This window comes from Durotheca rogersii, assembly GCF_024521655.1.
Source record: "Durotheca rogersii strain YMJ 92031201 chromosome Unknown GGS23scaffold_33, whole genome shotgun sequence".
Lineage (NCBI taxonomy): Eukaryota > Fungi > Ascomycota > Sordariomycetes > Xylariales > Xylariaceae > Durotheca > Durotheca rogersii.
The window spans coordinates 310,818-332,752 of record NW_026251264.1 but is presented as its reverse complement, the minus strand read 5'-3'; the positions used below and the strand labels follow the sequence as shown (position 1 = coordinate 332,752).

The following is a 21,935-nucleotide window of genomic DNA, read 5'->3' as shown; positions in this document are numbered from 1 at the left end:
AAAGCTAAAACGTAATTCTTAACTTATGCCTATCGAAAACGGATATTTTAAAGGCATACCGATTAACTAGGATCTAATCGATAACTTCGCGAAATATTAAGAGCGCCTGGAAGACCTCTAGAATTATTCCACGGGATCGTAAGAAGCCTCTTTCGTCGAGATTCGTAATTTTAAAAGATAAGGATATCCCTCGGATATAGTCGGAGCTATCGGAATCGGTTACGCGACTTAAAATACCTAATTTTACGATATTATTAGTTCTAGAGTATATTAAAACGCCTTCTAACGGTTAGAAATTACGGAATGCTTTTCGGAAAGAAATACTTACTACGGTTAGGTCCGAAATCCCGGCTTTAAGGCTATTAATTTAGAAGGCTAATAGTAATTAAGATCGTAACTAAGGTAAAATAGCGGCTCTAGAGATATAGGTTAAGTATGCGGTAGTAAAAAACGAAAGGAGTACTCCTAAGACCCGTCGGAAGGTCCTCCCGGCGCTAGGTAAGCGCTTCGTACGTATAGTTAATATACGGCGAATAAAAAGGTCGTTAAGAGGAAGGATCGTATATAAGGACGAAGTAAGCGACGAGGAAGTACCTAACGAGTAGGAAACGGCGTAAGAACCGGCTAAAAACGAGGGATCGTAAGCGGAGGACTATATTAGGGTAATAACGCCGTAATCGGAAGGTTTTAATTAATTTTAATAGTCTAAATAGCTTTAATTACTTACGTAGTAGTAGTAATAGTAAGGGTTTTTTAAGTAGTCCGCGAAGGGATGGTCCGTAGAGGGGGGGTCTAGCTTAGTATTTACCTATACCCTCCGAGAGAAAGGTAAAGACGGGTTAAGACTTTTATAAGGTATGTCACAATGCGAGGACGCTACCAATACTTACTTATATATTCTATTATTGCAAATATAACGAAGTAGAACTAAAAGAAATTGAGTAAAAAAAATAAATAATAAGCCTTATTAAAGAGCGCGACGAGTTTCCTTATAAGTATATTTAGTATTTTCTTATAGGAAAGAATATTACAAGGTATATAGACTGTATAAAATATCTCAAGCGAAGAGTAATATTTCTAATAACGTAGCTATATAACTAATTAAAATACTATAGTAGTGCAGTAGGGCTAGGCTACGTAGCCTTTCCAATAAGTATTTATATAGGTTTCGTACTCGGATTCTCATCGTTTAACCTTAATTCTGTAAACCTCCTAGTAGGCCTCTATAATAGGAATTTTACTCTTTTCAATGTGCCTTCGATTGCCATCCTCATCTAGTAGTTCCCATTTCTTTTCCCAGCTGCCATTTCAGCTGGCTGATCAACTAATTACAGCTGTTTACAGCTGTGATCTAGTTCGATCAGCATCGGGCTAGTTGTAGGCAGTTGGGTACCTAGGCATTACTATACAGGTCTCCTACAGTGTACCCACGCCGCTCTTCTTCAATACGTAAGGAATACGTTTCTTTAATTAAGATAAACCTTTTTCTGATATGACAACTACGTACCGAACGTAATGCAAAGGTACGAGCATATAACTGCTTAATTATATATATTGTACGTGCTAACCATACCCCTTCCTACCCCGGGGTTTAGCTATCCTAAAAATCGGGGTTTTCCCTCACGTAGATATGGGCTTCCGTACCTCACGTTGCGCGTGCGCTCCCTCGTGATTGGTCCAGAGCAAGTCAATGTGATATGGATGCTGCCCTATCCCACCAATGCCTAGCCTAGTGATGGTGCGGGCTGGCGACGACGGGGACGCAACAAGTTGGCGTATTATAGGTCTGGTGGGGCCGTTGCATATCACCTCGAGAACCTGCTTCTGGTGTGGACGTAGTGAACCAGTCGCGAGTAGCTTCATTCCTAGAAGGACAGGAATCGTGCCCGGGATGGCCGCCTACCTGCATGCCTGTCCCTTCTCCATAGGCACGGGAGTCAATTGCTCCTGCAAATCCGCACCGCTAGGAACCACCAGCTTGAAGGCTGAGGAAAAGGCGCCGGAGACTTCAGTGTGCGGCCACCCGGCAGCCGGAAGCGGATAGGAAAGCAAGCCAGCGTCCTCGCGTCGGGAGAGGCGCGCCGGCAGCAATGGTTGGTTCTTGCTTCAAGAGGGGCTTAAGATCTCTTGCCTACACCTCCCCGACCTTGTAAAGTTCGCTACCCCGCTAGGGTTGTTCCGCGAGAACGACCCATCAACCACTATCCCTCCCCCACGTTTTAGAATAACGCGATCCGACCTGACTCCCCTAGCTTGGTGGCAGCCAAGCTAAGTTGTCTAGATGACGGAGCGCCTCGAGTCGCATTTGTGAATGCAAGCCCATTTTGAATACCCCCAACCAGTCCAGCGTACCACGGGGGGGGGGGGTTGTCTGTTTGGCATGAAGCAGTAGGTTTCCATTGGCCTGTCATCCACCTTCGTGAAGGTGATTGGATGGACTGATGCTCGGGGAAATGGGACGTCGCGAAAGTCACGGACTTTATTTCCCTTCCACGAGTCGCGATGGTTTTCTAGGAAGAGCCGGTCCGGGAAGGCCTTATCCCACATACTCGTAACACCGCATCGTGATAAGATATGGGGAGGGGGGTTCCATAGCGTGAACACGGCCCCGGGAGACTCTGGCTTTGCTGGGAACACTCCAGGGTTTCTATTTCGCGTTCCTATAATAGCCGACTAACCAGACCAAGAAGAACTCAACCACCATTTTGGAAGACGTATTGTCGACAAGCCTAAATCGTTTGTTAGCAAACCCCCTAGCTTCGTGGTGAAATACGAACTTACCGCTTTAAGAACGCTCAACTTCTCCTGCGACTGCATGTAGACATGACGATATTGTTGAATGCTTTCGCCGAGAACGACCTCCTTGGTCGTACGGCCTTCGCAGATGGCCTTCATCTTCAGCTCCATCTCCTTTCGTAGAAATGGTTTGCCAAGACCGGTGTCGAAGTTCATCCTATCGAATCCCTCTATCAAAGCCACCCCTAACTGGGTCGGGATGAACTCCATGACTCCTTTCCTGCCAGAAGAGGCATTTCCCCGACCCCCTCGGCTCCCGCGCCCCCCCCGGCCACGACCGCCGCGCCCTCCTCGTGCGGCTGGGGTAGCTTCTTCTTCCCCTTCCCCGTTGTCGGCTGACGAGACGGTTCGAGGCACCGTGCGGACGTAGTCTCTTTCTTGGATTTTCTGTATGTGCTCGGCCATAGTAGCGTCTGTCCCGATCCCGTTGGCATCCATGAGAGCAATTAAATCTGCCTCAGTCAAGTAATTCGGAGCCGTGGTCTTACCCTCGGTCATCAAAGCTTCGGTAGGTTCGAAGAACTCTCCAACCGTGAATTTAGGGAGTTGGGCGGTTCCCGTCCACTTCTCATACACATACACGTCCAGGTAGTTTCGTTCTAGTACGACAAGGCCATGTGCATGGAAGGCTTCTTCTCCATACTTGATGTGAACATCTGTGGCAACACCCTTGGCATCTTCGGAGCAGCAGGCAAGGAACCGCCGCACGACGAACTCGTAAACCCTTCTTTCTCTGTCGTTAAGGGCTGATGGTGCTGCGTAGGTGATGGGGTGTATTGGGGGGTGCGCTTTGTCGTCGTTTCGTCCTTGGCGTGGTTGTTGGAATCCACCGTCAACTAGTTTCTGAGCGAAATCGCCCCAGGAATCCGAAGGAGATTGCTTCTGGACCAGCGCGCGAAGATTCATGCCAGGATCGAAGCGATCTGTTTCCGTCCTCGGATAGCTGATGAACCCCTTGTTGTATAGGTTTTCAGCAGCTTCCATCGCTTCCTGCCCCGTCATATGTAGGAACCGCGTCGCCATCTTCTGCAATTCAACTGTCGTCAATGGCAGAGGTTTCCATTTTTTTGTCGGCTTCTCCTCGACCTTCGTCACTCCGGCCGTCTTTGCCGCAAGACACCTTTCGTAGAAGATGATAACCGACGCCCTATCAAAAAGATGATGCCGTGCCCAGTTGAAGTTGACATCGATGCCTTCCCGTTTGTGCATAATCTTGATTCCCCAGAACGGTTCTGGTTTGAAGTTCCTCACTCTGAAATACCGATCTACCACGAACCCCAAGGTTGGAAACTGACATGACCCTGAGAAGTCAGCGCAGTGATCGCAGTAGAGGGCATCGGAGCAAACAGACCGTAACTTAGCAGAAGCTTCTCGAACGGCCCTCCTAGCGTCCTCAGACTTATGGTGAGAAACCGGGTGAACGCATACCCTATCCTGAGATCCAGTTCAATCCGGGACGCCACGGCATTTACTTGCTTCTGGTCGAGATTGATGAGGTTGCGAGATGCGTTCAGTATGTGCCTAGAAGATGTACCTTGGTTTTAGCTACGCATCCAGTCTGAGTAGCCAGATGGAGGTAATATGACCAACGCTCTCTCGATGTTGCTAAACCTGGCTCTCTTGATGTCCAAGGTCCTATTCCCTTTCCTGGCTGCCTCGCAGATTTCGTAGCCTATGTGCTCGCCTTCTCGGTCGCAATCGGTCCATATGCATAGCGCGTTGGCATACTTTGCCTGTTTCTCGATATTGTCCGCCACCTTCGTTTTGTCCTACACATCATGTTGAGATACGGCAGGGATCGGTACGCCTCCTCACGATTAAGATATACGCACCTCTGAAGTGACGATATTTACGGGAGCGTCGAATAGGCGCTCAGGTGGTGGGTACTCCCATTTCCTATACTCGGCAGGGAAAACAGCAGACGTGATATGACCAAGCACGGAGGTCATGGTAACATGGCAGTGGCCCCAGGGGCGTCCGAAGTCATAGTCAAACACGTAGTTCTTGATGTACTTTTCTGGTGTATTGTGCTAGAACTGATATTAGCATATCCGAGGTTCGCTGGGCGGTTGGCCGAGGTCCCGCGAACGCACACTTTGGGCCTGACCACCAGAGAGATGGGCCGCGACGGCCTTCGCGATGGATGGCTTTTCGGCGACGCAGAGGACTCTCATCTTGGGCTGAGAACTTGTGGGGACGAAGCTTCGAGACTCTACCTGTAGATATATCCGTCTTTCGGCTAGAACTTGGATGATTGGGCAAGCGCTCGACGAGTAGCATCGTGTGGTCAGTTAGGGACTTTTGGGCGCGAAGCATCTCCGTTATTTTCGAGGTTTGGGCTTCGCTCCATGGTTATTCCGCCTCCAGCGCCAGCATCGTCGTCGGGAAACACTCGATCGCTTGCTCCAGTTTCTGTGCCGAGTCTAGACGATACCTCACCAGGTGTTAAGTTAGGCACCTATATAGGTGTGTCGAAGGGTTAGGTTGCAAATGAAGTTCCTAGCTTGTCGTGACGTTGGGTTGTCCTGAAATAGGCATCGTCTCGTCGAGTGCCCAAGCGGAAGTCGTGTGCCTTCCCGACTTCTCGGTGGTCTTTTTTCTTTTCCCTGTTTTTATTATTTATTATTATTATTTACCTACCCCTCCAGCCCCCCCCTCTCCCCGGAGCTGGACATGAGTACCCGTCGTTGCTGCTGAATCATCTGATTGGCCATTATTCATTCGTATCGGTACCTGCGTAGAACTTGTCCCCTTCCACTTACCTAATAATATGGGTTGTTGTTGAGAGTCGAAAGCTAAGGGGGAGCTTACGAATAGGTCTGATAGGCTGGGAACATCTCCAGCACCTGTGATGGACCCTCTTTTCTCGCCAGGTAACCGGCTCGTGCAGCATCGTATGTACTCCATGGTAGTACCTGTAGGTACGTGGACTCATTAGGTACCCCTGACAATGGTTGGTCTGTGTGGGCAATGCCGAATTGATCAGCCACTCCAACTCAGCCTCCGACATTTCTACACAAGGTATTTTAGCTCTACACACCAAGGCTATGACGTCCTCCAATAACACGTAGGTATATTCAATACCTTCATTTACTTCACCCTCTTGGACACGGCCGAATTTTTGAAAATGGAACTCCCTTCTCCCGCCACGCTCGAAGCTTGCGCCGACTACGATCTGACTATCGAACCCTACCTATCGAAACTCGGCGAACTACCATGGATGGTAGCGGAGGTCGTGTCGAGCCGAGGATCCCTCGTTGAGCTGTACAAGAACACCAACCCCTTAGTATCAGGACTCGGTTTCTCTATCTTTCTCGGTGCCGTCTTCCTTGTCGTATCTGAAGTCAACCGGAACTACTCCCAGGTTGATCGTATGTGGAGTCTACTACCCACGATCTACAACGCCCATTTTGCTGTCTGGTCTCATCTCAACAGTCTCCCAAGCCAAAGACTCGACCTAGTGCTGCTCTGGAGTGTGATTTGGAGCGTGCGTAGTGGCAGACCCAGTGCTTTTTTCAGTTGCTCGTTGCTGACGACACTAAGGCCCGACTGACCTTCAATTACTGGCGGAAAGGCGGCTATAATATTGGGTCGGAGGACTATAGGTGGTACGTCATCCTCACCTGCCTATCTTCAGACCAACGAGCCAACACAGAGAACCCAGGGAAATAATTCGTGGCTATTTGCCCCCGGCGCTGTTCTTCATTTTAAATGGAACATTTATATCGTTCATTCAGAGCATATTGCTCTTCCTACTAGCGGCGCCAACGTACATCATCTTGCTGGCTTCGAAATTCGAAAAGGAAATCACGGTGGCAGATTTGAGCTTTGCGGCAGTCCAGCTAGGGCTCATCCTCTCCGAGTGGGTTAGCGACCAGCAGCAATGGGGTGCGTAGTAATATTGCCACGATACCTGCGTGAGCTGATTGCTGATAACGCTTTAGCTTACCAAAGAGCAAAGCGGCAGTACCAGACCACTGCCAAAGTGCCCCGCGGATGTGGATTCACGCAGGAAGACCTCGATAGGGGTTTTGTCACATCTGGGTTTTGGGCATACAGTAGGCATCCTAACTTCGCTGCCGAACAGACGATCTGGATTGTTCTCTACCAGTGGAGCTGTTACGCGAGCAAGACTCTCTATAGTTGGGCAGGTCTCGGCCCACTATTTCTGGTCTTGTTATTCCAAGGATCGACTTGGCTCACGGAACTAATCAGCTCGGGGAAATATCCGGAGTACAAGCTCTACCAGAAACAGACCGGAGCCCACCTACCCAGCTTTAGCCCGTACAAAAAACCCGTGGTGACGCCAAAGGTGATTCGGACGAGTGAGTTGGCAAGGCGACAGAAGGCAAAGCAAAAGTAAGATGGAGATGGCTACCCGTTCGCCCAGCGACATAGATGTGGTTGATACACCCACATGAGCAGTGCGAGGGGGGGCGACCCATATTGCTCGGGTCACAACTCCGACCTGCCCGCCTGTCTCCGCGCATCGCCGTATCGTGGCGCAGACGTGCGGCGTTACCTCGAACAGCAAAGCGCTTCATGAAAATTCACCTGCTATGGACGGATGTGGGGAGGTCCTCGGTTTATATATCTGTTTGGATCTAAGAGCAGTAAGGCAGCCAGCTTATGAATAATATTTCCTCTCGAGTCAAACTTAGCGTATACCTACATACACAAATGAATGAAGCGTGCGTCTTACTGCATATGCATGCTGTTGAACGAACCTCGCTACCATAATCTTACCTAGCATCGTCACAAACGTAATCATGTAGGCGTAACCTCGGCGGACGTTAATTGATATACACATTAGTGACTACTAGGAATATCGTAGCCCGGTGTGCGTAGAAATATCGTTTAATAAATGCCATCCCAGGGAAACGGAGCAAATCCGGTACACTTGTGGATCGCTGTGCCCCGCGAATACACACCCCGCCTTCGCCATAAGCTGACTGGGTCACGTATAAGACGTTCAAGTGGCTGGCGAGTTCGTGAGCCCGCAAACCTCACTCTCGTTAAATTATCGGGGGATGCTTTCGGGCAGTTCAGAATGAGCGGGTAGCAACTGTTGTTCTGTTGTTCTCGAGCATGACTGGTACCTACTATGAGGTGTATCCGTATTGCTGTGGAAGAAGCAATCGCGTGCTCCTTTTTTCGGCACAGTTTCCGTCACACCGCGGCGACGGGCCAACCGAGACCAGGCGGGAATCGTCCTGGTTGATAATCATTAGGTTAGGCTAGTTGCTGATACGGGAGAGAAGAGGAGGATCGGTCCGGTGACCGGCGATGCCATGCCAACTTTGTAATATGGGACGCAACGGATTTACAAGTGGACTATGTAAGTGCAAGTAAGCCAAGCCAGCTACTACCTAGGTAGCCAGCCCCTACCTAACGTAGCGCCGTAGGCGGCCGAGGAGGACATGGAAGACCCATCCCGGCATCGAAGGGTTGCCATCGCACACCCACCTACCACATCCACTCCCTATCAGCCTCCACGCAGCACAGCACACAAGCACGGCATCCAAGCACACAACAAGCTGGTTTGGGTGGTATCCATACACCGTGCAAGGATATACGCATGTATGCGCTTGCATGGTATGTGTGTAGTACACATAGTAAGACAGGCTATCCCTCGGGCACCTAGGTTACCTACCTTAGGTACCTAGATACTCTGAGGTACTTCTTAGATATACGTCGTGGTGTTGCTTGGGACCGGCAAGGGAGGTGGGGTTGAGGACCCTGAGTGCAGATGAAGTGAAGCTAACGCGTTGGGTTTACAGGTATATGTATACATACTTACGAATAACACTACCTAAGCGACCTCCTCGATTAGCACCCACCGCAATATTAGGCATATTAGGTTAGGTACTTGCAACCTTGGGACGGCCGTGAACGTGTGTATGAGTATGCACATATGTATGTCGTGTGTAATTGAATTTCGCCATGGACTCGTGGGCCTGGACGGGACCGTGGCACCGCCGACGCTGGCAATCCCTGCCCACAGGGGTTGTCGACGGTATAATAAAACGGGGCGGTGAATGCTAAACGCAGCTGGGCTGGGACTGGCATGCCAAACCGGAATAGATGTGCGCTACGACGTAGTATAGTGTGTGCGTCGATGTGCATACACACGCGCATACCTTGCCTAGATGTCTTCCTCCGAGAGGAGACAAGTGTGGGGGTTCTCGCCGTAAATATCGTATGCTTACCTCGGTACCTCCTCATATGTTCCTCCACATATGTTAGCAGAGTCCAGGCAAGCAAGAGGTACCCTAGCTGGTTAGCTACCTACCTAGGTAGGTTAGGCAAGAGGTGTCCATCTATAACATGTACCTATGTGGATGTAAAGCAGAACTCTTAGGAGGTAGTTGAATTGCACCGCTTACATATGACGCAGCATTATCCCGGAGAGGCATATTACATAGGGTCTCGTGTCCCTACTACTTATTCTTCTGCTTCCGACTCTATTTTTGCTTCTTTCTGTTCTTGATCATTCTTCTCCCTTACCCCTCTTAGGTCGCTCGCTCTCTTCGTCTCTTTCGTATTGTTTCTGGTCTCTTCTCCTGTCCCCTTTACTCATCATTATCATTACTACTAAAGTCTAAGACGACAGATTTGAGTAGGTACGGGTTGTACCGAACTGGGCAGCCCTATTATTCTCACGACACTGATATATTATCGTACCAATTCTGCAATTCTCTTTCTGGGCCTTCTTGCATATTACCGGAGGTTCACTCATACGGACTGTGTACACGTTGTCCGGAGGCTGCTACACACACCTCAGGCCCACCAGTGACCACCGGTGACAAAGCCTGAAATTCTTTCACCACCCTTTCCTTTCACCATGGGCAACAACCTGACATACATCCGGGCAGCCTCGGCTGAGGAAGACGCCCGAGACATCCGGACGGCGGACGGTGCCTCTCACGATGAGACCAACTACCCGCCCTCTCCATCAAGCAGCCGGAGTACCTCTTCCTCTTCCGCCCACGACGACAACATAGCACCCAACCCGACCGCGCCGTCGCGGCCGCCGCACCACCACAGCCCGATGGTTGGCCTCAACTACCCGATCTCGCCGCTAGAGCGGCAGTACGTGGCGCCTACGGGCGAGCTCGACGTGGCGGCACAGCTTGAGCGCGAGCCGCTCCCGAGGTCGCTGCACAGTTCGCTGCGTCGCGCGGCTGCGGGCCAGACGACGCGCCGCGTTGCCGCCGCTGAAGACGACGAGACTCGCGCCCGCAAACTCGCTGACGCGAAGAGGGAGCTGCTCGTCATGGCGGGGCAGATCTAAACTCGAGACAGCGCACCGGAGAGAGAGGGTGCGAGTGAAAGAAAGGCGAGGGAGGGGAACGAAAACGAGGGGTGGGGATTAGCCCGTCGTCTGTCTGACCTTGGGGGTAGACCGGCGCCTATTCCGGGGATATCTCCCCCCCGTCCCCCATCCAGGTGATGCACACCTACAAACACGGCACGGACGCTTGCCTGCATACGAGTGTACTCGTTCACGCATCCATATCCATTTACCTTGCCATTGCGTATGTACCTACGTACGTATTCCGAGATCCTGAAAAGGGGAAAGCGGGCAGTGGTTGGTGGTAATGGCGGGTGGGGGGGCAAAGGGGACCTGGATGGAGCTAACGGGGATTATCGCTTACTTCCATGCTTTATAATGTGTGGGGGCGGCGAGCTTCAGTCATTTCGCTGACTGGGGTTGCCCACGGACACGAGGGATTAGGGGAAGGGGGAAATACGTGCGGAAAGTAGAGAGAGGCGGAGGAGATGAGGCAAAAGGAGGGAGCAGGAACAAGGAAGGGGAGCAAAAACAGACTTGACCTTGCCGTCGTCACATCGCATCACATTGCATCGTATTGATTTGTTTGTTATTTTCATCAACCTATTCCTTTTCATCTTGTTTTTGGGTAAGCTCCGGTGTAGTTCTCTTGATTTTTTATTTAAAAAAAAAAACACACGCAATGTTCTACCTTGTCCTCGTCTACTACCTCCAAAGCTAGCCGCCGGCGTTTCCCTTGCTACATATCCGTAGATTCATTGGTACCTATACCCGGAGGGTTCGAGGGCTCGGGCGTAGTCCAGATACGCTTGCTGTTTCGGGTGTTTTGGGTAGCCCTCGGGACTTCCGGGGAGTGGTTGTGGGGAGAGGAGAAGTGTAGACGAAGATATACCTAGATCTAGGAACTAGGAGTTTTATTATGCCGTTTCATTATCCAGTTACATGGTAATGGATCAATAAGCCAAGCCAATCCCTACCGCAGTTAAGCCCCGGTTCCATAGGTTCGAGAATGGAAACAATGTTAAACAGAACGCGCGTCTGGTTTGCAACAGATCTGGCTTGATTGACGGTATTTGGCGTTTCATCCGGTTCATGTGCACGGGATTCATACATCATCTCTAGAGTAACCAGCTGAATCCCCTCTCCCTCATTTTGCCCCTTGGCTCATCTCTCCCTTCTCCACCCCCATCTCCTACTCAAATCGAGAAGATAGGTTGACGCCGTAGAGAACGGTGGCGATGAGTGTGATGAGATTGAAAAGCGACGAGATTCCGTGCAGTTTTCCGAATTGCTTGTTCAGCGCCGCCATTTCTTTCGAGTTCTGCCCGCCGTCCTTCTTCTCTGGAACGGCGATCGCGTTAGCAAAACGGGGCTCTCCCATTCAGTATCGACCGGCGTTTCCATTGCTCTTCTTCTTCTTCCCATGTTACGGTAGCGGGTGGTAGGGATACGTAACGTGAGGCTTACCTTGAGCGCGCCTGAGAGCGGTGATCTTATTCGTCTCGGGGAGGAAGTAGATGAGGTTGACGACACCCGTCAGAGTCATCAAACCGAGCGGCAGAAGCACACCCCAGCGGTTCGATGCGTGGAACACGCCACCGAATCCCCAAGCCGTTCCAGCGCTCCGGTTGCTCGGGTACGTCAGGGCGAGGACGACGGGCACGGCAGCCTGGATGCCGAAGTACGAGGGGAAGACGGCCCGTTGGAGGACTGCGAACTGAGGGCGCTCGAGGACTCTAAAAGCGGCGATGGAGTTGAAAAAGGTCTAGCCATATTTTGTTTTTTCAATATCAACTATTGGTAGGCCCCATCCTATTCCCACGGATACACAAAGTAGGCACACGAAATCGACGTGACGGCTGAGGACGAGAGAGCAGGCTGAGAGGATAAGCCACTTACGTGGAACACTTGCGTCCCGAGTAGGGTGCCGTACCTGTGCAAGGTGATGTAGACGTTAGCGCTCTGAACTCAGAGCTCTGAGAGCTTTCCCAACACATCCACCGCCTAAGCGGACCTACGATAGTATGTGGTACGGCGCTAGGGAGAAGAGGACGGAACCGTCGGCCATGTTGGGATTTGATTTCAAAGTGACCCGCGGAAATTAGATAGGTAATTTGGAAGCTCCAATTCAGATAGCGCCTACGAATAGTGAGCTAGCTTAGAAGCCTAGAAGCTCGTCAGGTGAAGATGAAGATGAAGATGTAGGCACCTCAACCAAAACAACTTTGGGAGCCGTTGGTGAGGGTGGAACAAATGACGTTGAAAAGATGTGGTTGTTGGTCTGGACCCCAAAAGCCTCCTCCTCCCCCCCATCAACGCTCGGAGGATCGGTGGTGTCATCCCGGCTCATGCCATGCTAATATGCACATGCCTAGGTACATAGGTAGGTATCTATAGAGGTACCTATAAGGATAACATGTAGGGAACCTCCTCATTGGCCTGCGACAAATCGGGCGCATGTGCACACGGTCAGGTGTTCTCGCGCCTGCCTGGCTCCTAAAGCGGTCTTTTGGGGGCTAATTACCCTAAATTACTAGGCTTCGGTGCTACTAGTTACGTAGAAGTCGCGTCTTGATGGCCACACGAGTCGGCGTGCAAGCGGATGCCCCCTCCCCCATTGGCGGATGCCTGCCTAGCAGTGCCTGAACCCTCCAACTTCCTGCTCGCGTGCCTAATCAAGCCCATACGATACCTACACGTAGGCATCAGCCATGACTTGATTCACCCCAATTCCCTTCTCCATCAGCGCCATTTCGTCTTCCCCCCTTTCTTTCCGTTGCCGTCGCCTTCTGCTAGCTGTCGAGTCACCATTTCGACCAACTATGGCGGACAAGGAGGCCACCATCTACATCGTCGACCTTGGGTCGTCGATGGGCGAATGCCATAACGGCCGGACCGAATCCGATCTGGACTGGAGCATGCGCTATGTCTGGGACAAGATCACCACCACCGTTGCTGCGTCGCGAAAAACGTGGAACGTGGGGGTCGTCGGCCTGAGGACGGACGATACCGATAATCCCTTGCAGGAGGACGAGAGCTACGGGCACATCTCGATTTTACAAGAACTCGGCCCCATGAACTTGGAGTCATTTCGGAGCTTGCAAGGCCGCATTCAGCCGAGTGATGCCGAATATGGCGATTGCATCTCCGCTGTTGTCGTAGCCGTGGAGATGATCGAGGGGTTCACCAGGAAACTCAAATACAAGAGGAAAATTATATTGGTTACCGATGGCGAAGCGCCCATCGACCCCGATGATTTCGATGAGATAGCTGCGAAAATCAAGGATTGCGGGATCGAGCTGGTTGTTTTGTAGGTCTTCCCCACGCGGCAACGTTGGGTCCTCCATTAACTGAGCCCTTTCTCCTTACCATTAGAGGCGTGGATTTCGACGATGCCGAATTCGGCTTCAGGGAAGAGGGCAAGTCGAGTCTGAAGAGGAAAAACGAAGGCCTCCTTCAAGAGCTCACGGAAAAATGCGATGGCCTGTTTGGGACCATAGCGGAGGCCATCGCCGAACTGGAGGCCCCCAGACTAAAGCCCGTCAGGCCATACAAGACCTACGATGGCGAACTTACTCTGGGGAACCCGGGAGAGCACAAAGATGCAATGAGCATCAACGTAGAGCGGTACTTCAAAACCCACAAGGTAACAATACCGCCGGCTAGCAGGGTATTTCTCGAGACCGCGACCCGCCCTTCCCAGGCTGCTGGCGACGAGGCTATGAAAGGCGTAGAAACAACCGACGCACTCAGCGCAGTGAAGAATGCCCGGACGTACAAGGTTAATGACCCCAGTGCGCCCGGAGGAAAACGAGACGTCGAGTTCGAATCCCTGGCAAAGGGATACGAATACGGAAGAACTGCCGTTCATATTAGCGAGTCAGATTACAACATCACCAAGATTGAGATGGCTAAAAGCTTCACCATCTTGGGCTTTATACACCAAGAGAAGGTAGATGAGCTCTAGACTCCAAGTTCTGCCTTTCTCTTATCCGCTGACGGTCCCAACTAGTACCAACCGTTCCTAGCTATGGGGGAGTCCTGCGTGACAATCGCGCAAAGACACAATGACGCAGCTGCGTTGAAACTATCATCGTTGATACACTCCCTCCAGGAACTTGAGACGTATGCAGTAGCACGGATCGTGCTGAAAGAGGGCAAGGATCCCGTCCTCCTTCTCCTTGCACCCCACATCGAACCAGAATTCGAGTGTCTATACGACATCCCGCTGCCCTTTGCGGAAGACGTCAGGAAATACCAGTTTCCTGCTCTCGATAAGGTGATTACCGTTTCTGGCACTGTAAAGCATGATAACCATCGACTTTTACCCGATAAGGGGCTCTTAGAGGCTATGGACGACTATGTCGACGCTATGGATATTTCTGCATGGGAAAAGGATCAGGAAGGGTTGGTATTCCGAATTGGTCGGGCATGTGCAATCGAAACTAACGCTCTGAAAGCAATCGTGGTCTAGAGTACGCAGCAGTCGAGGACGTGTTCTGTCCCCCGCTTCATCGAATCAACCAAGTCGTTCGACACCGTGCCATTTATCCCAGCCAGCCGCTGCCTCCGGTGGCCCCAATATTACTCAAATATTCGCACCCGCCGGAGGACTTGGTCGTCAAGGTTAAAGCCAGACTTGAAGATCTCGTCGAGGCGGCTAATGTCAAGAAAGGTAACATCTGCCGTTGCGATAAGGACTACGTTAGGATTCGTACTGACGTTCGAAAAGTTCCACCTCGGGCTAAAGGCAGGGTCGAAAAGGCGAATAAACCCAAGCCAATCTCAGGCCTGGACGTTGACGCGCTTCTCGGCCAGCCCCAGAATAAGCGCAAGAGGATCGACTCGAAAAACGCCATCCCCGAGTTCAAGCAGATGGTCGAGTACGCTAGCGAGGAGGTCGAAATCGAAGACGCCGCCAAGCAGATGGGCGATATCGTCTGCCAGCTCATCACCGACAGTTTCGGGGACAGCGGATACGATCAAGCCATTGAAAATCTCGGTGTGTTCAGAGATACGATGGTGAAATGGGAGATGCCGGCCCTGTACAACTCGTTTCTAAAGAACCTCAAGAAGCGCCTGCTGTCCGGGGAGCTTGGCGGGGACAGGAGAGAACTGTGGTGGCAGATGAAGGGGGCCAGAGCCGCGCTCGGTCTGATTGATAATAACATATCTGATTCGTCCAACGTGACACCGGTGGAGGCGGCCGAGGCAAGTTCTATCAATCAGTTCGCCGGGGGAAGACCTTGTACTGACGATGTTTTCTAGTTCTTTAAGCAGTAGGCACCTGCTACCATACGACACCTACGTCGTGGGGATAAGGCGAAAATAGCCAGGCCTAGCATTGCGACCCCGTTCAGTAAACGGTAGTCTTCTTACTAGCAAGCCCTGGCAGCTTTGTTGGCCTATTTCGTCAATGGTACCGACAAATGGCCATGTCCCTCAAGATTCGTGCGGGAGGTCCTTGATGGATTCATCGGGCGGGTGGCGATTGTGCGACAGGACTTAAGAACGGGCGCGGCCCCTTAAATCGAGCCATCCGGCTTCATGCCATTGCGAAGTCTCACAAACACCGACCCAACTTCGGTCCGTACCGGTGTGCCCGCTGGGTTTACGAGGACGGCTATTTCCAGGAAGGTATCCTCCATTTACACCTGCAGTATACCCATGTTACCTTGTGTGTTTCGACGCAGGATGAATTTGTCGTAGTCACGCACATGGCCGCTACATGTGAGTCAGCATAGGATTTATTATTATACTGCTCCGATTCCACAAGCATTGGGCCTTGGACGTATACCGCGATACATCTTCAGGCTTGTTACCTGAGATCGTAAGTCGCCGTCTCCGTAGGACAGAAGAACTTGGCTATGTTGGATGCATGTTGCTCGTACCTGCCTTGGGCACCTATCCCACTGACCCACTGACCTACTGACCTACTGACCTATTGGAGACTGGCTTACGTCCTCGCGTACCCTCGTGCCTTCTGCCATCAAACCCGTTTTGAGAAGTACCTCAGTAACAGTCAAGTAGCAGGAAATGAGGATACACAGGGTTATCACGGCTTCAGAGGCTGCAGTTGCTACCCGGGTGAATGCGAGGAAACATAGAGGAAGGAAAACTGGATTCACTTTCCTTCTTGTACCTATAATCTGTCATCGAACCGCCGTTGTCTCTCCATCCTCCTCCCCCCCCCTCTCCCTTCCTCTCCCTGCGTCCTCTCGAGATCTCTCTCTTCTCCAACCGAATATACCCACCATCACCAACTCGCATCACCGCCGCTGCTCCCACGCAGCACATTCCGAGGACTATAAACAGACGTAATCTAGGGATATCCTACGTGTTCATCTCTCGGCTTAACTTACCGTCACGACCTCCGCAACCGTTCCCTATAGAGACACAGCCCCTACTGCTCACTGGGTGCTCAGTCCTGCGCCAACAGTCATGGCCCATTATACTGATACCGCAGACGAGATTCTGAAGAACTTGCGCTTTGCGATGCGTGCTCGCTCGCCGGGGGATCCTAGCATCACCACGGACGATCCTGCAGGTAATTCCCAGTTTTCTATTACTTTTACGGACTGGGCACCCATGTGAATCCATGAAGGAAAGCTCCCGTCGAAATATTTGCTATGAGATGATGTAGATTTTGTCAACAAAGCGACAGCCTCCTCCCTCCGTTTACCCCTAACCCCCATACCTGCCAGTCCGAAATGGCATCCACGAATAGCATATTGACTCTCGTTATAGACCATGAGCATCTGCCCCAGCCTACCCAGTTCATGCCGGGTAACGTCCTCCAAACATCGCGGCACCGTGCCTCTGCTTCTTTTATTCATCTATCCGCAGGCGAGCAGGCGGAAGATGGCACAGCTTTCTGTCCCTTCAAGCTTATCCGGTCATATCCTCATAGCCTAACCAACCAGAACGATCGGAAACGTGTAAGTATACGGGTACGACATCATTTTCCCTACTAATTCAACCCCAGGTGGCAGACGTCTTCAAGGCTACCTTGTTTGAGGATCGTTTTTGGGACTTGTGCGTAATCTTCCAATCTCTACGTTCGGGAGCCTGATAAATGACAACTGACGCTTATTATAGCTTTTACCTGCCAGACCCAAGCCCAAACTGCAGAGATCCTCTTCTGTTGGTTCCCACGATGCAGTTTGAGGAATACCTTGGTGTCGTAAATTCCCAGCTGGACATGAACCTTCCCATTCTGGAAAGTGAAGCGAGCAAGAAGTTCGTTCTCACGTTCGGCGAAAGCGGGACGCCCGCCCCCCGTTTCCTAGGAAGAGCCGACAGTGATAATGCCCTCGGAGCTCTAAAGCCACAAGCCCACAAGCTTCCCAGAGACAATCTCGGCAGCCTTAGCGACAAAGATCTCTTATATTTTAGGGACAAGATGGATGTGATATACCATTCTACCAGATCGAAGAATAAGAATAAGAACTCCGAAATGGCTAGACTGAGGAGAATTGAGCGCCAGAAGGACTGCAGCAGAATGGTCAAGCGGGTGCAACGATATCTCGGGTTTCGTGGCCGCGTCGGCGGGGGCGGGGCGGTACCGCTCGGGTCCGTACGATTTGTCTGTGTCGATATCGAGGCATGGGAGAAAGTACCGAGCATTGTTACGGAAGTGGGCTTCGCGACTCTCGACACTCGGGACATTATAGATACTCCCCCGCTTGGTCGGGGTGGGCAGGGCTGGTTTCCACTCATGAACTGTTATCACTTCATCATTCACGAACATAGAGATAAGGTTAACTACCGATACGTCAAAGGATGTCCCGACTCGTTTGACTTTGGGTACAGTCTGCTTGCCTGTTCTACTAGAGACTCCAGCTAACGATCTATAGCGATTCTGAAGTAGTTTCCTTGAGCAACATTAGGGAAGCCATCCAGAAGATCATCGGGGATCCTGGATCGGGGCAAGAGCGACCCGTTGTCATGGTTGGACACGGCCTTGGCAATGACCTCAAGTACCTCAAGAAGGTCGGATACGATATCCGGCGTGTGAGTCATCTCTCAGACGAGGTCGACACTCAGTCGATGTTTCAACGCCTAGAAAAATCACACAATGGGCGTGGCCTCGCAAGTGTCTGTGAAGAACTAGGCATACCCGGCAGGAACTTCCATAACGCGGGCAACGATGCGGTCTATACGTTGCGTGCTATGGTCGCTATGGCGGTTAGGATGATCACCCAGGGTCCGGGGATACAGGAGAGCATGGATGATGAGTCAGAACAATCACATAGGTACTATATATTCATTGGCTGGAGCCTCATAACACCAGAGCCATCTAGTTTGCTAACACTTACTCCCAGTCGCGGCGACGATGACGAGTGGAGCGACGGCGAAATGGACGACGGAGGCGAGCCCAGGATATCGACAACGGCCTCTTCGCACTAATGGAATCGTACCAGTAGGTAAAACGAAGATTTAAAGACTTAACCTACATAGGGACGTCGGATAATAGAATGGTACGTTTCAGGGAACCGTTTGTGTTGACGCTCTACACGCGAGATATCCTACCGTACTGCCTTGCCCTTTAATATTTCCGGATTCACCTACCTCGTTGCCGAGTAAAACCGACAGCTAATTCGCGCTAGATGAGATCGGAGCCCCGAGAACTGCTTCCCCCGACTGGTTATTCTCACGACCGTTGTCTTGGCGGATAGACGAGCAAGTTGTTGGGGTTTTCGGGAGGCAGATTGTCGTGTTCTCATGTTTCCGGTTTGGCAACGTTGACGTGTAAGGCGACGCTACGCCTTAGGGTACTGCTAGTTTCCAACGATAATGTATATGGTCGGTGAACGTCAAGTCTCATCTCCCACTTTAGGGTACTTGTCTGGGTTAACTTGTTCATATTGCCGAGAAGAGACTTTGGCCCCCACCCAAGGATACGGAGCCCCGAGAGGTATTATTACAGTCGGGACGTACAATCAGGATGTGAGTCGACTGATTATATGCGAATACCCCCGCTCTTACACCCGTTTTCTTTTCCTAAGTCGTGCCGACCCCCGAACCCGAACGCCGTCGCTCCACGCATGATGCGGTAGTGTAATGTGCATATCTACATTCCTCCTTCCTTCTTCTCTCGTACACTTCCTAGAAACCCTGCCTTTCCTTCGAAGGCCCGGTTTCCGCGGCTGTCGTTTTCTTCGTCGTTACTATCGGCCCCGGCGCCTCCCTAGGAGGCGTGCTTATCGGATCGGTTTTGGGGCTTCTAATCTGTCTATCTGTTCGTCCGTCTATTCCTCTAGTCGATGAGAGGAGGGGTCGATGGGCGGGGAGTTTTATTTCGAAAACGGCCTCTCGGCCGTGGGGAAGCACTCTACGCGGCGTTGCGCTACGCCGGACCGTTACCACCTGCGCCTGTGCTCTTCTCGAGCAGCTCCTTGGCCTCGTTGACTTTAGTGGCGAGGTAGGGGCTACCGCCACGGTCCGGGTGGTTCAGCAGCATGAGCGTGCGGTGGGCCTTGCGGATCTTCTCTTTGGTGACGGCGCGCTCGCTTTTCGGGAATCAGTTAGTGTGGGAAACTTGAGGGAAGAGGAGAGAAAAGGGACAAGCTTAGAAAGGGAAAGGAAGAAGCCCTACTTGAGAGATAAGATCAACGAGGCCTCGCGCTTCGTCATGCGCGGCTCGAAGCCGCCCTTGTAGAAGGCCTTACCAAGGGCACCGACGCCGCCACGCGAGCGCCGCCACGCGACGAGGCCAGCACGGCCCTACAGATTCAGTAGTTAACAAAGCTGTTTTCGCGCAACGAAAGACGACGTGGCGCGGTACAACATGCGATATAGGGAGGGGAGGGGCCGGTGGTTGTTGGGGAAAGAGGGACGTACAAGGAATGCAGCGACAGCGATACCAGTCCCGATAGCAAGAGCTGAGGCCATGGTTCGCCACAGAGTGGTGGGTAAAGAGGTGCAATGTCAGATTGTTGTTGGCCGGGGAATGAGGAGCAAAGACAGGAAGAGAGGGGATGAAGTGAGGCCGTAGAGGCAACGGATCGGAAGGTTGAAGAAAGGTGAAGATAGAAGAAATGATGGCATTGGAGCAAAAACGACAGGGTTCCAAATGTCTGCGCCCCGCTGGGACAGATGCCGGGTAGCTTAGCGCAGCTGAGAGAGTTACTTGGGTATATAGTACACATGTTAGGTACCAATTATCAAAACCTGTAAATTCCTCGTTAGTTAATCCGTGCCTATCGATAAGGGACAAGCGGTGGCTTATTTAAGATTTTCATTCATGTTCTACGGAAGAGAGGCGGGCAAAGACAGTTTGGACGAACCAGCAAATAGCCAACCTACGACACAACGACACGACTACATAAATACGGCTAGTACATACACATACACCGCTCCGACTACGCCTCGTATTTCCCATAGTATCGAATATTGCGCATAAAATTCGTCGAGTTATCCAGAGCTGAGCTAGTCGCTCCTCTGTCAAGATGAGGTGAGTTCTGTCGCCCACAATCTCGAATCTTGGGAATATCTCGTAGTAGATGGCCCTCTACCAAGGTGGCTTCATCTCTAGGGCTTCCCTAGAGCTACGGAAGAGCTTGGATCCCCGTTCGGAAATCCAAATCACTCGGCTAACTGGGTATCTGTTAGGATCGAGACGTGCTACTTCTGTAGCAGGCCCACCTATCCGGGCAAAGGAATCGTGAGTTCATCTGCGACGCACTCCCCCCGCACCCCCCTGGGCCAAGGCAAAAAATATTACCCTTGAAGCAAGGCCACACTCCGCCCCCCCCCCCCCAAAAAGGAGGCTGACCAACGGGGCTTGACCAACCGACGACAGACCTTCTGCCGCAACGACGCGAAACAATTCCGCTTCTGCCGGTCCAAGTGCCACAAGAACTTCGTCATGAAGCGCAACCCGCGCAAGCTGGCGTGGACCAAGGCGTTCCGGCGCGCGGCCGGCAAGGAGATGACGGTGGACGCGACGCTGCAGTTCGCGGCGCGGCGCAACGTCCCCGTGCGCTACGACCGCGACCTGGTGGCGCGGACGCTGCGGGCGATGGAGCGCGTGGCCGAGGTGCGCGCCCGCCGCGAGCGGGCCTTCGCGCGCCGCCGCCTCGCCGGCCGCCGCGCCCAGCGCCTCGCCGAGGACCGCCGCCTCGTCCAGACCCACGCCCACCTGCTCCCGCGCCTGCGCGGCAGCGAGCGCCGCCGCCTCGCCCTCGAGCGCGGCGTCCGCCCCGAGGAGATCGTCGACGAGGAGGAGGAGGAGCAGGTCGTCCGCCTGGAGGCCGCCGCCAAGGTGTTCGGAAAGGAGAAGGTCCGCAGGAAGGTCCGCGTCGACGGCGCCGTCGAGGAGGTCCCGGACGTCGCGGAGGCCGGCGGTATGGATGTCGATTCCGAGTGAGCGGAGGCGCCGCGGCGGTGCTGGCCGTTGGCACGGCGAGGGTTTGTTTCAGCGAGAAGAAGGAAGAAAGGCGACAGATTGGGGCAACACATGAGAGGTGCTTTTTCTTCTTGCGCATATGTGATTTTCCCTTCCCTTTTCTACGTAGCTACGTGCATGTCCTGGCGTTGGGAACGGGGAGGAAAGGCCGGAAAATTCTACTGGTTTATTTTCCCCGAATTCAAAAGTGTGATCTGATGGGACTCATCGGACGATTGACTCTCCTGGTCTAACCTGCTCTGGTCGGACTCCTCAGGGGGTATGTGTAAGATGTGAGACTTCGCCTACCCCCTTACTACCTTCTCCCTATCTAGCGTACAGACCACACAGACAAACGGCTCGTGGGTCTATATCTACACATCCACACGCGTCAGCCAATCTGCCTGCCACCGACAGAGCTCACGAGCAGGGCGAGTTTTAAGTGCAACTCATCTC

The 21,935-nt window shown here is 52.1% G+C and overlaps 8 protein-coding genes across 8 annotated transcripts; 5 read left to right on the top strand and 3 right to left on the bottom strand.

Moving 5' to 3' along the window:
• Positions 1–2,693: 2,693 nt before the first annotated feature.
• Positions 2,694–4,970, bottom strand: GGS23DRAFT_600516 (DNA topoisomerase; the record flags this gene model as incomplete). The annotated part of the gene is made up of 6 exons (XM_051519086.1): positions 2,694–2,729; positions 2,782–4,097; positions 4,148–4,317; positions 4,387–4,565; positions 4,629–4,826; positions 4,890–4,970. 6 exons carry the CDS (start codon positions 4,968–4,970, stop codon positions 2,694–2,696), a joined length of 1,980 nt encoding a protein of 659 aa, XP_051368104.1.
• A 569-nt stretch (positions 4,971–5,539) lies between these two features.
• GGS23DRAFT_586212 (DUF1295-domain-containing protein) lies at positions 5,540–7,536 on the top strand. Its single transcript, XM_051517420.1, has 4 exons — positions 5,540–6,283; positions 6,340–6,404; positions 6,461–6,684; positions 6,741–7,536. Exons 1-4 carry the CDS (start codon positions 5,924–5,926, stop codon positions 7,157–7,159), a joined length of 1,068 nt encoding a protein of 355 aa, XP_051368103.1. The 5' UTR covers positions 5,540–5,923; the 3' UTR covers positions 7,160–7,536.
• A 1,862-nt stretch (positions 7,537–9,398) lies between these two features.
• On the top strand, positions 9,399–10,280 carry GGS23DRAFT_325404 (uncharacterized protein). Its single transcript, XM_051512917.1, has one exon. The coding sequence runs from the start codon at positions 9,641–9,643 to the stop codon at positions 10,088–10,090; it is 450 nt and encodes a 149-aa protein (XP_051368102.1). The 5' UTR covers positions 9,399–9,640; the 3' UTR covers positions 10,091–10,280.
• Positions 10,281–10,994: 714 nt separating this feature from the next.
• GGS23DRAFT_325305 (uncharacterized protein) lies at positions 10,995–12,433 on the bottom strand. Its single transcript, XM_051512916.1, has 5 exons — positions 12,238–12,433; positions 12,109–12,177; positions 11,990–12,023; positions 11,558–11,855; positions 10,995–11,431 (listed from the first exon to the last, which is right to left on the bottom strand). The coding sequence occupies exons 2-5, from the start codon at positions 12,156–12,158 to the stop codon at positions 11,283–11,285; spliced, it is 531 nt and encodes a 176-aa protein (XP_051368101.1). The 5' UTR covers positions 12,159–12,177; positions 12,238–12,433; the 3' UTR covers positions 10,995–11,282.
• Positions 12,434–12,608: 175 nt separating this feature from the next.
• Positions 12,609–15,802, top strand: GGS23DRAFT_325165 (SPOC domain-like protein). Its single transcript, XM_051512915.1, has 6 exons — positions 12,609–13,400; positions 13,466–14,042; positions 14,103–14,497; positions 14,551–14,765; positions 14,823–15,301; positions 15,359–15,802. Exons 1-6 carry the CDS (start codon positions 12,913–12,915, stop codon positions 15,371–15,373), a joined length of 2,169 nt encoding a protein of 722 aa, XP_051368100.1. The 5' UTR covers positions 12,609–12,912; the 3' UTR covers positions 15,374–15,802.
• A 729-nt stretch (positions 15,803–16,531) lies between these two features.
• Positions 16,532–18,499, top strand: GGS23DRAFT_600511 (uncharacterized protein; the record flags this gene model as incomplete). The annotated part of the gene is made up of 6 exons (XM_051519085.1): positions 16,532–16,637; positions 16,838–17,028; positions 17,076–17,125; positions 17,189–17,896; positions 17,947–18,327; positions 18,415–18,499. The coding sequence occupies 6 exons, from the start codon at positions 16,532–16,534 to the stop codon at positions 18,497–18,499; spliced, it is 1,521 nt and encodes a 506-aa protein (XP_051368099.1).
• A 940-nt stretch (positions 18,500–19,439) lies between these two features.
• GGS23DRAFT_600510 (mitochondrial chaperone) lies at positions 19,440–19,984 on the bottom strand (the record flags this gene model as incomplete). Its single annotated transcript, XM_051519084.1, has 3 exons — positions 19,440–19,602; positions 19,689–19,816; positions 19,934–19,984. The coding sequence occupies 3 exons, from the start codon at positions 19,982–19,984 to the stop codon at positions 19,440–19,442; spliced, it is 342 nt and encodes a 113-aa protein (XP_051368098.1).
• A 407-nt stretch (positions 19,985–20,391) lies between these two features.
• Positions 20,392–21,799, top strand: GGS23DRAFT_325056 (ribosome biogenesis protein RLP24). Its single transcript, XM_051512914.1, has 3 exons — positions 20,392–20,546; positions 20,705–20,756; positions 20,895–21,799. Exons 1-3 carry the CDS (start codon positions 20,542–20,544, stop codon positions 21,459–21,461), a joined length of 624 nt encoding a protein of 207 aa, XP_051368097.1. The 5' UTR covers positions 20,392–20,541; the 3' UTR covers positions 21,462–21,799.
• The last annotated feature ends 136 nt before the right edge of the window (positions 21,800–21,935 follow it).

Coding starts and splice junctions, on each gene's coding strand:
- GGS23DRAFT_325404 (XM_051512917.1), top strand. CDS start 9,641: ATGGGCAACAACCTGACATACATCCGGGCAGCCTCGGCTGAGGAAGAC.
- GGS23DRAFT_325165 (XM_051512915.1), top strand. CDS start 12,913: ATGGCGGACAAGGAGGCCACCATCTACATCGTCGACCTTGGGTCGTCG. Junction 14,043..14,102: donor GCTTTATACACCAAGAGAAG/GTAGATGAGCTC, acceptor GGTCCCAACTAG/TACCAACCGTTCCTAGCTAT. Junction 14,766..14,822: donor GGCGGCTAATGTCAAGAAAG/GTAACATCTGCC, acceptor ACGTTCGAAAAG/TTCCACCTCGGGCTAAAGGC.
- GGS23DRAFT_586212 (XM_051517420.1), top strand. CDS start 5,924: ATGGAACTCCCTTCTCCCGCCACGCTCGAAGCTTGCGCCGACTACGAT. Junction 6,284..6,339: donor TCTGGAGTGTGATTTGGAGC/GTGCGTAGTGGC, acceptor GACGACACTAAG/GCCCGACTGACCTTCAATTA. Junction 6,685..6,740: donor TAGCGACCAGCAGCAATGGG/GTGCGTAGTAAT, acceptor ATAACGCTTTAG/CTTACCAAAGAGCAAAGCGG.
- GGS23DRAFT_325056 (XM_051512914.1), top strand. Junction 20,757..20,894: donor CCTATCCGGGCAAAGGAATC/GTGAGTTCATCT, acceptor AACCGACGACAG/ACCTTCTGCCGCAACGACGC.
- GGS23DRAFT_325305 (XM_051512916.1), bottom strand. CDS start 12,158: ATGGCCGACGGTTCCGTCCTCTTCTCCCTAGCGCCGTACCACATACTA. Junction 12,024..12,108: donor GCGCCGTACCACATACTATC/GTAGGTCCGCTT, acceptor CACCTTGCACAG/GTACGGCACCCTACTCGGGA. Junction 11,432..11,557: donor CGCTCTCAGGCGCGCTCAAG/GTAAGCCTCACG, acceptor TCGCCGTTCCAG/AGAAGAAGGACGGCGGGCAG.